General features: G+C 39.2%; 1 protein-coding gene across 2 annotated transcripts in view; it reads right to left on the reverse strand.

Annotated features, from left to right (window-relative positions):
• Positions 1 to 4,074: 4,074 nt before the first annotated feature.
• SH2B2 (SH2B adaptor protein 2) overlaps positions 4,075 to 15,267 on the reverse strand; it is a 157,652-nt gene continuing 146,459 nt past the window's right edge. For both annotated transcript variants that reach the window (XM_075854196.1, XM_075854195.1), the window contains exons 8-9: positions 9,770 to 9,941; positions 4,075 to 8,434 (exon numbers count right to left, since the gene is read on the reverse strand). In XM_075854196.1, the coding sequence (XP_075710311.1) occupies positions 8,136 to 8,434; positions 9,770 to 9,941 (471 nt within the window). In that variant the 3' untranslated portion in view covers positions 4,075 to 8,135. The remainder of the gene's footprint in view (positions 8,435 to 9,769; positions 9,942 to 15,267) is intronic.

Genomic DNA, 15,267 nt, shown 5'->3' on the forward strand with positions numbered 1-15,267 from the left:
ACATTAACTTGAGAGTGAATAGACATTGCCTCCAGCCAGGACGCGATGTCTATTCACACTCCCGACACTTCGGTAAAGTTTTTGTGGGACTTACTCACACAGCACAGTGTGATCTTGCGATATCACGCTGTGCTGTAATTCACAGCGTGATCTCTCGAGATCACGCTGTGCTGCGATTAAGTCCCACACAAACTTTACCGAAGTCTCACGAGTGTGAATAGACATCGCATCCTGGCTGGAGGTGATGTCTATTCACTCTCAAGACACTTCAGTAAAGTTAATGCCGGGTGTATGTGACAGCACAGCGTGATCTCGCGAGATCAAGCTGTGCTGAGTACAAATGGACGTGAATGGAGAGAAGTGTATGACGCTGATTGGTCAGCGTCATACACTTCTCTTTACAACGCCCACTTGGTAAAAAAAATGCCCAGTTGTCTATTAAGTAACTAATTATCATAAATCTAAAATTGCTCATAACTTGCTAAAAAATGATCGTTTTCCAAAATAAAAACCACTGCTGTTATCTACATTACAGCGCCGATCAGATTATGTAGGAGATAGGGCACTTATAATGTGGTGGTAGAGCCTCTTTAACTAATAAGCAGACACCAGGTAGCGTTTAATGAAATCTAGGGAGGTCCAACAGTTCCCTTTATTCATAACAGATGGAATACATTATGATGTAGCTCCAATCATTCAATGAGACTCGACAAAACTCAAATGTTGACAACCAATTAAAATAAGTCAAGTAAAATATGCATACATTATTGCAGGAAAGAAACGAAAATATTATATAATTCTGCTAGTGTGCTCTATTGTCATGTCTACTGATAACAAACTAACTGAGCACCAAGGCCATACACATTCTTCTTCGCTAAACAAATTATTCTTGACCCTAGATTAATCTTATAAGTATAAATACCAGAAAATTATTTTAATTGATTACTCTTACGCTACCTACCGGAATACATTGTGCCTACTGTAATATTTGGTGGCGCAGGGATAATGGTCTGGGGTTGTTTTTCAGGGTTTGCACTAGGCCCCTTAGTTCCATTAAAGGTCTATGATAATGCTACAGCACACAAAGACATTTTAGACAATTGTATGCTTGCAAAAGTTTTGCGAGGGCTCCTTCCTTATCTAGCATGACTCTGTACCTTTGCACAAAGCAAGGTCCATAAAGATATGGATTGAGAAGTTTGGAGTGGAAGCCTGCACAGAGCCCTGACATTAACCCCATTGAACACCTTTGGGATGATTTAGAACTCTGATTGCAAGCCAGACTTTCTAGTACTACATCAGTGTCAGACCTCACAAATGCTCTTTTGGCTGAATGTACACAAGTTCCCACAGACACACTCCAAAATCTTATGAAGAACACTCCCAGAGCGGAGACCGTTATAGGTGCAAAAGGAAGGCTAACTTCATATTAACGTCCCTGGTTTTTAAAATGTGAAGTTCAACAAGCTCATATACATACTTGGTCAGGTTTCTATATACTTTTGGCCATATAGTGTGAAAAGTTATACTAATTTGTAATTCTCCAATGTTTGCGCTATTCAGAAATAAAGCCCAACATGTAAGCAGTGAGTATAGTAAGAAGGTATCCATACTGATCTGACAAGATGAAACCAAGTAAGGCTTCGTTCACATCTGCGTCAAGGCTCCGTTCCGACAGAGCTTTCCGTCGGAATGGAGCCCTGACTGACAAACGGAAACCAGAGGTTTCTGTTTCCATCACCATTGATTTCGATGGTGATGGATCCTGTGCTAATGGTTTCCGTTTGTCTCAGTTGATTCCGTCAAAACGACGGAACCCGACGGAACCCCTGCACAACTGAGACAAACGGAAGCTGTGGGGACATTATACTGTATGGTGGCAGCTATTTGGCATTATACTGTGTGGGAGAATGATACTGTGTGGGCTGAACCGGATGTGTATGGGTGGGGATTGGGTGAAATTAGAGGCGTGGTTTAAAAGAAAGAAAAATTGCTGTGTATGCCGTAATACGCTCCTAATGTGGTAAAAATAGATAGTTTTTCTAAATAAAAAGCACTTATAATGTGGTGACAGAGCCTCTTTAACCACTTAATGACCGGGCCTGAAAAGACCTTAATGACCAGCTAAATTTTTCTGTTTTTGCCTCTCTGCCTTTCAGCAGCCATAACTTTTTTATTTTTTCATTGACGTGGCTGTATGAGGCCTTGTTTTATGCGAGAGAAATAGTATTCCCTCCCCCCCCCCCCATATTTTTTTACAACGTGAATATAGGAAAAAGCGATTCTTGGCATTGTTTCTCTTGTTTATTTTTTATCCTGTTCACGTTTCACACTAAATAACTCATTAGATTAATTCTTCAGGTTATTAGAGTCGTATTGATACCTAATATGTGTAGCTTTTTTGTTTTTATTTAGTGTAGGGGCAATAAAATACATTTTATGCAAAATAATGCCTTTTTTTTGGACTTTTTTTTTTTTTTTTGTTACTATATTTTTAATCCCATTAAGGGATAACTTTATTTATAACTTTATTTTTTACTTGTAATGTATTAGCATACTCCTGTATGCTAATACATTACACTGTGTCACTATGACACAGGCTGCTGTTAGGGCAGCACATAGTGTGCCCAAACAGCAGGTAAACGGAACAGACAGCCCTGGGGTCCTTTGTAGGTCCCCAGGGCTGACTGAAGATGGATTCCCCAGTGTTTGATCGCATCACCAGAATCCCGGTGATGCGATCAAAGAGGGGAATTCCCTTTGATCATGTCACGGTCACGGACCGCGGCAATCAAAGTGTTAAACAGCTGGGGTCCGAATGTTTTCCGACCCCAGCTGTATTCAGGAGGCTTCTCTAGGATCAGGAGCTGTTAGTTACAGATACTGCTTAGAGGATGAGCTCTCAACCGAGCGCTCATCAGCCTGATCTACGGCGACGCCAAAAGACGTCTCTGTAGACTAAGCACCTGCACCGCCTGATGTCAAAAGATGGTGGGCGGTCATTAAGGAGTTAATATAAAAACTTGATTTTAACAATTGGTTGTTTTTTGATGACACATTCCCTTTTGGGGATGGTCTCAAAGAAGATAATGAAGATGCGCACTTAGGGCCTCTTAATGAAATGACTATGAAATATTGCAGTGTATTGAGTTTTTGAATTCAAGTCCGGCATTCCACATGTTCATAAGAACTCATCTCAGAAGTCTCACCGTCATATAAAATCAACAAGACAAACTTAAGCATTTTTTTATTAACGACTTTAAAAGGAACGTACACTAAAGGAAACAGAAATAGTCATTACATTACCAAAAACCTCTATTTCTTACATTTTGGCAGTTTTTAAATTATGGAACAATTATACAACAACACAAATGTATACACTTGATCTACATGTTTACAGGGTTCTCTAAAAAATAAAACATTTATAGTAATCATTTACTGTCTTTATTGTGGTAATATAATTCATGTTAAACCAAAATTGAATATGTAAAATGGAGCCAAATGAGAGAACAACCGTAAAATACCAAACTGACTAGTTCACTGTTCCAATTGTAAAACCTCCTCAACCAAACCTCTATTCACCGTCAAATCGCTAGTATGCCTAGTCCAATTGTAGCAGTGTAATCACCAGAATAAAGAAACGGGAGAAGAGTGAAGCTTCACTTTCGGAAAATTCAGCATGTGAAAATGTCCTAAGCGTGTTCAACCACATCATCCTTCTGCCACCGTGCACTGGACACAATTCAGCTCTGATTCCAGTTTGCAAGATAGGGAATTTCAGGCACGTCTTCTTAGGGTATGTGCACACGAGGGCATTACGTCCGTAATTGACGGACATATTTCAGCCGCAAGTACCGGACCGAACACAGTGCAGGGAGCCGGGCTCCTAGCATCATACTTATGTACGATGCTAGGAGTCCCTGCCTCGCTGCAGGACAACTGTCCCGTACTGAAAACATGATTACAGTACGGGACAGTTGTCCTGCAGCGAGGCAGGGACTCCTAGCGTCGTACATAAGTATGATGCTAGGAGCCCGGCTCCCTGCACTGTGTTCGGTCCGGTACTTCCGGCCGAAATACATCCGTCAATTACGGACGTAATTCCCTCGTGTGCACATACCCTTACAGGTAAGCATATATGGTCAGATATTTTGGGCCAATACTACAACCAGGTCATATTGGGAAAGATAACTAGAAGCTCTAAATATTGGACAAAGAGATTAGTCAGCATATTGAAAAATGTTTTTGCGATTAACCAATAGGTCCCTTTTTCCATAGAAAAGGAAAGACTATATCTGACTGCAGGATTCAATGGACAGGAAGATATTATTACAGCTATGACTGGTCAGAATAAACTAATAACAGACACTCTGATTTCAGCGATCTTTCATTTATGTGTGATAGTGATGTGATTTTTGTGAACTTACAGTTTAATCGTTACAGCTTAATCTGAGGAAGGAGTCCAGCGGATTCATGACCTGCGTGCTCCCCCCACCCACCTGCTGCTGATTGAAAGCTATCACTGTGCATAGGGAGAAAGCTATCAATCAGCGGTTGGAGGGTGGTGGGAGCGGCAGCGCATGAATATGTTGGACTCCTTCGGATCGCACTGCAACGATTAGGGTATGTGCACACACAAACTCAAAAACTTGTGAAAATAAGGAGCTGTTTTCAAAGGAAAACAGCTCCTGATTTTCGGACGTTTTTAAGCCACACGCGATTTTCACAGCGTTTTTTACAGCCGATTTTGGAGCTGTTTTTCTATAGGGTCTATGAAAAACGGGTCGAAAAACGCCTGAAGAAGTGACATGCACTTCTTTTCACGGACGTTTTTTTGAAAACAAAAAACAGAACGCTGTTTTTCCCATTGAAATCAATGGGCAGATGTTTGGAGGCGTTCTGCTTCCGATTTTTCAGCCGTTCTCCGGGACGTTTATGGCCCAAAATACGGGTGAAAACACTCCGTGTGAACATACCCTTAAACGGTCAGTTCCTTAAAAAAATCACAGCACATGCACACATAAGTTAACAGACCACTGAAATCAGCATTTCTGTCACTTTATGCTGCCCTCCGAGAACGCTGACAGGTTCCCTTCTGGGCTTGTTTACACATTTCAATTTTCTATCATTACGATTTCATCATTACAGTTACTGTATGTATTAGGACCTAGTTAGAAGTAATATTTGATCATAATAACAATGCAGTTCAATAGTAAAGTTAGGTGACGACTATTATGGTCAGTGATCAGCGATCAGCTTTAGTTTTCAGAACACAGCAGGTTTTGTTCATTTCTCCTACAGCTCCACCACATGTGAAGCAAAGTATTACATGATAACGAGAAATAAATGGGCCATTTGTGTAAATCATGTGCTGCCAGGTCCTCACGAGCGAAGAGCACTCTTTTTAGTTTGTGTTTGCTCTTTTTAATAGATCTTTAATTTTAATTGGTCTTAAACGGGGGAGCTTCTTGTGTTAGCTCAGAATGCCCTAGTAGAGGATTTACCAGACAACCACTTTAAGAATTTGATAAATAATACTTTTTATGTATAAACATCCAATTTCATAGGATACTTTTATCGTTGATCGTTAGTACATTTACACTGGGCTATTATTATTAAATAGTTTGTATTTGATTGAATTGCAATGAAAATTATTATGTGTAAACAGGCCTTCACATTTACTAGTATACAATGGAGGCTGCATCACTGCACCTCAGACGTCATAAGATGGTCACCTCAATCCACACATCACAAATAAATGATAAAAGATCATTGGAATCCAGCATCTTCCCCAATGTCTTCTAAGTTTGCCTTTCTGCTCTCTTGCAGAATTTGCTACCATAAACGAAGCATTGTTATTTTTTACTAATGTTCTGCAAAATAAGAAAAAATACAGTCACATAAAAAATCTAACCTATAGCCGAAGTTGTAACATTACAGCATTGAACTGTCATGTGGTCAAGGACTGAGGATTAATTCATGAACAGCTGTTTTTGTGCTCTAACCAAATGTTATCATATTAGGCAGTTATGAGATCTGGAACCATAGATATGTATAACCAGATAACCCATTAAGAAATCGCGCTGCAGGAGCCAAGATAATATAAAAAAATAACAGACATCATTCTTATAGCTTGTTGAATGCAGAACATGTTACTATAAGTTCTAATGCACACGACCTCGTTTTCCGCCTGAGTCCCGTCTGTGATCCGTGGAAAGATAGGACATGTTCTATCTTTCCATGGATTGGAGAGTCACCCACTAAAGTAAATGGGTCCTTGAAAACTATCGGGTGCCACTCGGATGCCATGAAAAATGGCCTGAGTGGCACTCGGTCGTGTGCAAGAGGGCTAAAAGGACTATTTGTTTCAGCAGTATATCTATTAAATCCATCCCACTTTGGTTCCCATATACCTATTCTCCTGACTAGAGTCCATTTAGTAGGAAAATTGGTCGGTTTTATTGATTTCCAAACAGGGGCAAGGGCGATTCTTGTGTACTGAAAAACTGAAAATTGTCCTTTTATGTTTTTATCAGATTTGGAACAGCTTTATCTGTACAGAAGCCTGGACACAGAAATAGATGTGTGGAACTCTTGACTTGTGGATATTGACTGTCAATATGACATAAGATGGGCAATAATATATCCATATAGTAAACCATAAGTAACATTTATAGTAAATATCTATCAAGTAAGATGCTTAATAACAACAAAGCAATAACTAAAGGACCCTAAAGTGCCCAATTCCCACTAACCTGTGTAGGCCCGCAATAAACCCTGCTGGTGCTAGTTTGTCTAAGGCTGGAGAAACAAGACTTGTGCCGTGTGATGACCCAATTTCCACAGCAGAGGGGTGTATGTCTCTACTGTGAGAGAGTAAAACCTTCATCATCTTCTATGGGGTGTGTAACTATTGTGACAATGGCCAAGTACTTGAAAAGTCTAAGCAAACTGGCGGCCACGCTGGATTACACTTTTAGTGTGACTTAATGTTTGTGTAGGATTGAATGTAAGTTGTGATCATACGCTGTGCTGCTCCTAGCGATAGCTGATCATTGACCTGTGTGTATTTACTTAATAAACTTTGCAGGAATGAATTGTGCTGAACTCTGCACCTTTGTGCTTCTGATACAGAGTGAGGAATATTAGACAGATCTAGATGTTCCATGTCATTCTGTGTAAATCAAAGGGTAACAAACATGGTGAGAACAAGGGTTTCCAAAGAAATGGGTCCATGATGTTTGTCTTTGACACAAATATTATATTCCCAAACTTGCAAGTCAATACAACTATGATTGGAAATATATGTGCAGAATTTTCAAACATGACACCCAAATATGAATAGGTTAGTATCTTTTTTTTTATTTTTTTTTACTAAATACTCTCATACATAATATAATGTGCAAGAACTTCATTTAAATGGTATTTGTTGTTTGTGGTAAGTGAATGAGGCTTAGCAGCAATAAAACCTGTGGACAAGAGTCTAAAGTCCTTTTACACCTGCCAATAAAGGCCGTAAAAATGAGCACCGATCAATAAGGCAGCTCATTGATCGGCGCTCGTTTCACTAAAAGCTATGATCAGTAATGTATTCCATCATGTCGGCAGCACGTCTTCCTGTTTACACAGGGTGATGCGGTGCCCACAACAATAATATTTTGTGCTGCAGAAACAATACGATCACTTAATGTACGAGCGTTTTAAACTAACGCTCATTTGCCCGATCATTGGCCCGTGTAAAAGGGCCTTTATAGTTTCTGGAGGGAAAAAGCAGACCTGTTTTTCTAATCTCATACAATCCCTTTAATTCAAACTTAATGTGCATTCCCAATGCACTGTGAGGTGTTGCAAGGTAATGATTACACACTAGTACTAACTCATGAGCTTTAGGGGATCCTCACCTTCCATTAGAGATTTTATTTACATTAAATTCATCCAAAAAATCTGTAGCAAATAATTGATTTCAACTGAACTTCAGACAGGTGAAATGGGGATCAGTAATATCCTACGCCACTGGATTTCAAGACAATGAGGTCCTCACATTTCTGCCTATACAGTTTGGGTTCTGCTATAGGATCAGCTATAGTACATAAATTAGAAATGTGGAAAACCGTTAGTGCTGTAGTTTCTATTTTTCAGTAAAAAGAATATTGATTCTCGACGGCCCTTGTCCTACTCCGAGACCCATCACTTTCATGGTAGTCTTCTGTGCTCCCATTTGATGATTCTAACAAAAGCTCCGCACTGTTTCTTCGGCTTCTGGCACCAAGAGTCCCTTCCACTCTGTGATATGCTGGGTGTGTAGTGGAAGATGAGTTTTCTGGAGGAGTTACAGGCTGGATACTTGGTCCACCAGAACTAGAGAAGTAGTGTTGGGATTGAGTTTCAGTCCTGCAGCTTTGTTGCTGAAAACCAACAGCAGAGGGTCCAGGTTCTTAAAAAGAATAAAAGATCAGATGAAAAGACTTAGAAATTGATCAAGATCTGGATATATGTCACAATGGGGGGGGGGGGGGGGAGTTGCTCACCATTAATAAAAGTAGCTAAATCATCTACAGACCTGCAAGCTTAAAGACAACCTGATCAGCTTCTAAGACTACATGCACACGTTGCAGAATTTGGTGCAGAGAATCCATATCAAAACTGCAGGTAATTCCGCACCTAATAGTGCATTTTTTTATGCATTTTTAGGTGCGGTTTTTACATTTTGATGCGGAACAAGGTACGTTTATAACCTGTGGATTTTGTTGCGTTTTTTTTTTAAACTAGTCAGATACAATTCGCAAGCAGAAAAGCAAGATAGATTGACATGCTGCAGATTTTAAAATACGCACCACAGGTCAATTTATTTGCAGAAAAAAACAGAACGTGTAGATGAGATTTCTTGAAATCTCATTTACTTTGCTGGTACATTATTACGCTGCGGATTTCCTGCACAAAAATACGCATCGTGCGTATTTGGCCTAATAGTCCAATATTATAAGTGTTTTGCTATCACACGAGTCACTATAAACCAACATCTGTAAATGATGTCCAGCACCATTCTGCAAAACACAAACATTCTTTCCAGAAATATTTTTCTTGTAGTAATTCCATTTGACCTTCTGTATTCATGGCAAGAAAGGTCAGCCATTCTCTTGTAAGTCATACATGGGCTCCATATGATAAATGATCACTTTCTTCCAGAAAGAATCAAAGTGACCTTTTACTTGGTAGAAATGTCTACAACCATTTTTGCTTGTTGTTGTTCATAAAATGTCGCATACAGTGTGATTTATTGAAGGAAGATAAACATAGCTATAAAAATGTTCTGGCCATCTGCCAAAAAAACAACCCTCTGGCTATGTTCCATGGTCTAGATCACTGGTGGTCAAACTAATATATTGTGGGGGCCTCAAATGTGGCCCTAGACTCCATCAAACAGCTGCATATCACATTCCGTCAGCGCCGGGTCAAGGGGTAGGTTTCTTCCCTATAGATATTTAACTAAGCCAAAGCTAAGGTTTGGACAAAGAAAAAAAAAAAAAACTCCTTTCCAAAATAGATCTTCCAAATCTGTTCTTATTACACAGACTACAAACATAAACTTAAAAACACATACGAGAACAACTTTGGAGATGAGAAAGAGTGCCCCCATAACAGAAGAGAAAAAAAGGAACTTTTTTGTTCTCTATAATTGAGTTGAGCACTCAGCGTGGGAGCGGGTAGGGGTAGTGCCTAGAGGGTCACTTTTAAAATGTCTACTGTAAAATAAATAAGCAAGTCTTACCAGATGATGGGAACTGTACAACAACATAACTGCGTAGAGTGATGTCAGCAGAGCCACCGGATTCTAGAGGTATTGGATGTGAATGAAAGTGTTTCAGCATATCAAATATGGTCTGGAACCACAGATGCTGCACAAGACACTGACCATTCTCATTCAGAGACAATCGCAGGTGCTGAGAAAAAAAAAAACCTGTACAATTAACATTTTTTATTTTCCGAAGTGTTCCAATATAAAAAAAAAAAGAACGTAATTTTAGAGAAAGGGGGAAACTTTTAATATTAATCGTGTTAAAACTTGCAAAATAGTGCTTGAGTACTTATTAAAAAGTTAATAAATAAATTGGTCTATTCAATGAGAATAGCCACTCAGAATTGTCCTTTGGTTATAACGTTTTGCTATATCTGAAAGATAATTATAAGGACTATGTGAGCGCCCTGGTGATTATGACTTGTTTTCCGGTTGCCTGGCACCCGCGGTAAGTCATATCAGACTATTGTATTCTACACACCTTTACATACTCCATCACTGTCCCCACTATATGTCGATGCTGTGAGTGGTGACGTCACATAGAGACCCTGCCACCAGATCTCTGGGCCAGCAGTGCCGGGATCTGATCGTTGCATCCACCAAACTTTCTCTTATCTAGTTTAATCCTCAGAGGAAACTAGACTATCTTCAGAAACAGAATTGAATCCTGCCACAATGAATCTAGTCATCTACCCTAAAGTTGTCAAGAATGAAGACATGTTCCTTACATGATGGTAAATAGAATTGTGCATTATTCTTCTCAGTCAATTTTGCACACAATGGGGGCAGATGTACTAATGTGTCTGCAGCTCGAATGTAATGTAAATTGTGCTCAAATCTGGTGCATTTCTTGTTAAACCAGAGGTTTGCGCCACACTAGACACTTTTTAAAAGCGTCTACGAAAAGGGAGTGACTTAACACAAAAGGGGCGTGGCTTAACACGTGCCATTGTGCACCAAAAAAAAACTGCCACAGAATTCTGAGCCAAATCAAAGGTGGTATAAGTGTCTAGCAGATCAAGCAAGATGTAAAAATGTTATCACACAGCATTCTCCACATTTTCTGGCTGCCTGGTCTAGGATTACACTGTCTAAGTCTTACACGGCATTAGTACATCTGCCCCAATATGTCTACTGTTAACAAAACGAGTTACACCTATAGGTGCATTCACACGTGCATGTTTTGTTCCGGGTTTTTTTTTGCAATTTGAATTCACTCCTGGTTTTGGCTTCAAAAACTGCTTCAAAAAGCCTGATCAAAGCCTGGAGGTGTCAATACACCTTATGATAACAGAATGATCAGGTGCAAACAATCTAAATCCATTAGATATTTACTGGCTATAGTCAAATTTTCATTGATCTTTTATTGTTGTTGTGTAATTCTTACATGTATTTGTTTTTTTTTATATCTACTTCCTTATTTACCAATAGTTTTGCTGACAATTCTTCATAAAGTTATGCAGTTTAATCTTTAAAAGGTCAACAATAAAAAAGAAATAAATCAGGATTTATTATATCATTAGTTATATAGTTATTCATATTGCCCACTTTTTCATTAGTTTCCTGAAAAAATATTCAATGCCTCAAAGAATAATACACATCTCAAGATCTCACTGACCTTCAGTGGAGAGATAACAATTTCTACTCTGCTCTCCACAAACAATGAAAAACATCTGGCCTTGGAGACTTAACCCCTTCCCTCTTTGGCCACTTTTGACCTTCCTGACAGAGCCTCATTTTTCAAATCTGACATGTTTCACTTTATGTGGTAATAACTCCGGAATGCTTTTACCTATCCAAGCGATTCTGAGATTGTTTTCTCGTGACACATTGGACTTTATGTTACTGGCAAAATTTGCCCGATACATTCAGTATTTAATTGTGAAAAACACCAAAATGTAGCGAAAAATTGCAAAAATTAGCATTTTTCTCAATTTAAATGTATCTGCTTGTAAGACAGGCAGTTATACCACACAAAATTGTTGCTAATTAACATCACCCATATGTCTACTTTATATTGGCATCATATTTTGATCATCATTTTATTTTTCTAGGACGTTACAAGGCTTAGAACTTTAGCAGCAATTTCTCACATTTTAAAGAAAATTTCAAAATGCTATTTTTACAGGGGCCAGTTCAGTTGTGAAGTGGCTTTGAGGTCCTTAGATATTAGAAACCCCCAATAAGTCACCCCATTTTAAAAACTGCACCCATCAAAGTATTCAAAACAGCATTTAGAAAGTTTCTTAACCCTTTAGACATTGCGCAGGAATTAAGGCAAAGTAGAGGTGAAATTTACAAAGTTCATTATTTTTTTCCAGAAATTCATTTTGAATCCATTTTTTTTGTACCACAGAATGTTTTACCCAAGAAATGCAACTCAATATTTATTGCCCAGGTTCTGCAGTTTTAGGAAATATCCCACATATGGCCCTAGTGTGCTACTGGACTGAAACACCGGCCTCAAAAGCAAAGGAGCACCTGGTGGATTTTGGGCCTCCTTTTTATTAGAATATATTTTAGGCACCATATCCGCTTTGAACAGGTCTAGTGGAACTAAAACAGTGGAAACCCCCCAAAAGTGACCCCATTTTGGAAACTACACCCCTCGAGGAATTTATCTAGGGGTGTAGCAAGCATTTTGACCGGCCAGTTTTTTTGCAAAAATTTTTGGAACTAGGCCATGAAAATGAAAATCTACATTTTTTCAAATAAAATGTAGGTTTAGCTAATTTTTTTTCATTTCCAAAAGAACTAAAGTAGAAAAAGCACCACAACATTTGTAGAGCAATTTCTCCCGAGTAAAACAATACCCCACATGTGGTAATAAACGGTTGTTTGGACACACGGCAGGGCTTAGAATGGAAAGTGCGCCATTTGGCTCTTGGAGCTCAAATTTAGCAGGAATGGTTTGCGGGGGCCTTGTCGCATTTGCAAAGCCCCTGAGGTGACAAAACAGTGGAAACCCCCAACAAGTGACCCCATTTTGGAAACTATACCCCTCGAGGAATTTATCTAGGGGTGTAGCAAGCATTTTGACCGGCCAGTTTTTTTGCAAACATTTTTGGAACTAGGTCATGAAAATGAAAATCTTCATTTTTTCAAATAAAATGTAGGTTTAGCTAATTTTTTTTCATTTCCACAAGGACTAAAGGAGAAAAAGCACCATAAAATTTGTAAAGAAATTTCTCCCGAGTAAAACAATACCCCACATGTGGTAATAAACGGCTGTTTGGACACACAGCGAGGCTGAGAAGGGAAAGAGCGCCATTTGGCTTTTGGAACTCAAATTTAGCAGGAATGGTTTGCGGAGGCCATGTCGCATTTGCAAAGCCCCCGAGGGGACAAAACAGTGGAAACCCCCAATAAGTGACCCCATTTTGGAAACTACACCCCATGAGGAAATTATCTAGGGGTGTAGCAAGCATTTTGACCAGCCAGTTTTTTTACAGAACTTATTGTAAGTAGGCCGTAAAAATGAAAATCTACATTTTTTCAAAGAAAATGTAGGTTTAGGTATTTTTTTTTCATTTCCACAAGGACTGAAGGAGAAAAAGCACCGCAACATTTGTAAAGCAACTTCTCCCGAGTAAAACAATACCCCACATGTGGTCACAAACATCTGTTTGGACACACGGTAGGGCTCAGAATGGAAGGAGCACCATTTGGATTTTGGAATGGTTTCTGGGTGTCATGTCACATTTGCTGAGCTCCTGTAGTACTAGTACAGTGGAAACACCCCAAAAGTGACTCCATTTGGGAAACTGCACCCCCTGAGGAATCATCTAGGGGTATAGTGAAAATTTTGATCCCAAAGGTTTTTTGCTGAATTAAAAATGAAAAATATTTTTTTTTCCAACAAGATGTAGTTTTAGATATACATTTTTCATTTTTGCAAGGAATAGAGAAGAAAAAGCACCCCAACATTTGTAAAGTAATTTCTCCCGAGAACAGTAACGCCCCATATGTGGTTATAATCGGCTGTTTACGTATATGGGAGCATTCAGAAGAAAAGGAGCGGTACTTATCTTTTGGAGCGTAGATTTTGCTGGAATGGTTTGCGGACGCCATGTTGCATTTGCAAAACCACTGATGTACCAAACAAAAGTGACCCCGTTTTAGAAACTACACCCCTACACCCCTAAAGGCATTTATCAAGGGGTGTAGTGAGAATTTAGACTCCACAGGTGTTTTTCAGAAATGAATACGCAGTGGATTGTGCAAAGTGAAAATTGCAATTTCTCCACTGATCTGCCCATTCACCGCACAAGATGTTGTGTCCCTAGAGAATCTTACCCCATAAATTGTTAAGCGGGTTCTCCCGGGTATGGTAATGCCTTACTTGTGGCCATAAATTGCTGTTTGGGCACACTGTAGGGCTAAGAAGGGAAAGACCACCATTTTGAGCATGGATTTTGCTTGGTAGTTCTGTTTGGGGTTTTGCTGGTATTTCAGTTTATAATGTGGTGGCATATGTAATCTGTGCGGAGTATATCAGGGTCTATGTAATCTGTGCGGAGTACATCAGGGCATAATAAGAGGGTATAATAATGGGGTAAATAATACAATTATCCATAGATGTGGGTTACGCTGTGAAGTGATCCGTTATGCACAGGCCAGTGTCACACTGATAAACGGTTTTCTTTCTTATCCCCCTTTTGTAACTCTGCACCTTTTGGGGACTTTTTCTCCTTCGTAGTTTGGGAAATATTACTGGGAAAGTTTTGCGCTGGTATAATACGGGCGCCCTCGCTTCCAGCGGATGTGCCATGTCCCTTCCCTTTCCTAGTTCCTAAATACTATGGCCCTGAAACTGAAGGAATGTTCGTTCCCCTCCGGCCTGCGCATTGAGATGTTTTTTCATCACCGCATTACTAGTGCCGTAACTTTTTTGTTTTTCAGTTGATTGAGCGGTGTGCGGGCTTGTTTTTTGTGAGACGGGCTGTAGATTTTATTGGTACCATTTTAGAACACATACGACTTTTTGATCACTTTTTATTTCATTTTTTGGTAAAGGAAATTACCAAAAACAAGCAATTCTGGAATCGTTTTTTATTGTTTTTTTTATCGGCATCCACAGTGCGCCCTAAATTACATGTTAGCTTTATTCTGCGGGTCCATACGATTACGGCGATACCAAATTTATATAGTTTTTTTTATGTATTGCAGCTTTTGCACAATAAAATCACTTTTTTTATAAAATCATTTGTTTTCTGTGTCGCCATATTCTAAGACCCATAACTTTATTATTTTTGCGTGCACAAAGCGGTGTCAGGGATTATTTTTTGCGGGACGGATTGTCGTCTTTATTAGTACTATTTTGGAGTAAATGTGACTTTTTGATCACTTTTTATAGCATTTTTTGGAAGGAGATGTGACCTAAAAACAAATATTCTGGCGCTGTTTTTCATGTTTTTTTTTTACCGCGTTCACCGTGCGGGATAAATTACATAATAGTTTTGTAGTTTGGG

Source organism: Rhinoderma darwinii, chromosome 2 (assembly GCF_050947455.1).
Source record: "Rhinoderma darwinii isolate aRhiDar2 chromosome 2, aRhiDar2.hap1, whole genome shotgun sequence".
Classification (NCBI taxonomy): domain Eukaryota; kingdom Metazoa; phylum Chordata; class Amphibia; order Anura; family Rhinodermatidae; genus Rhinoderma; species Rhinoderma darwinii.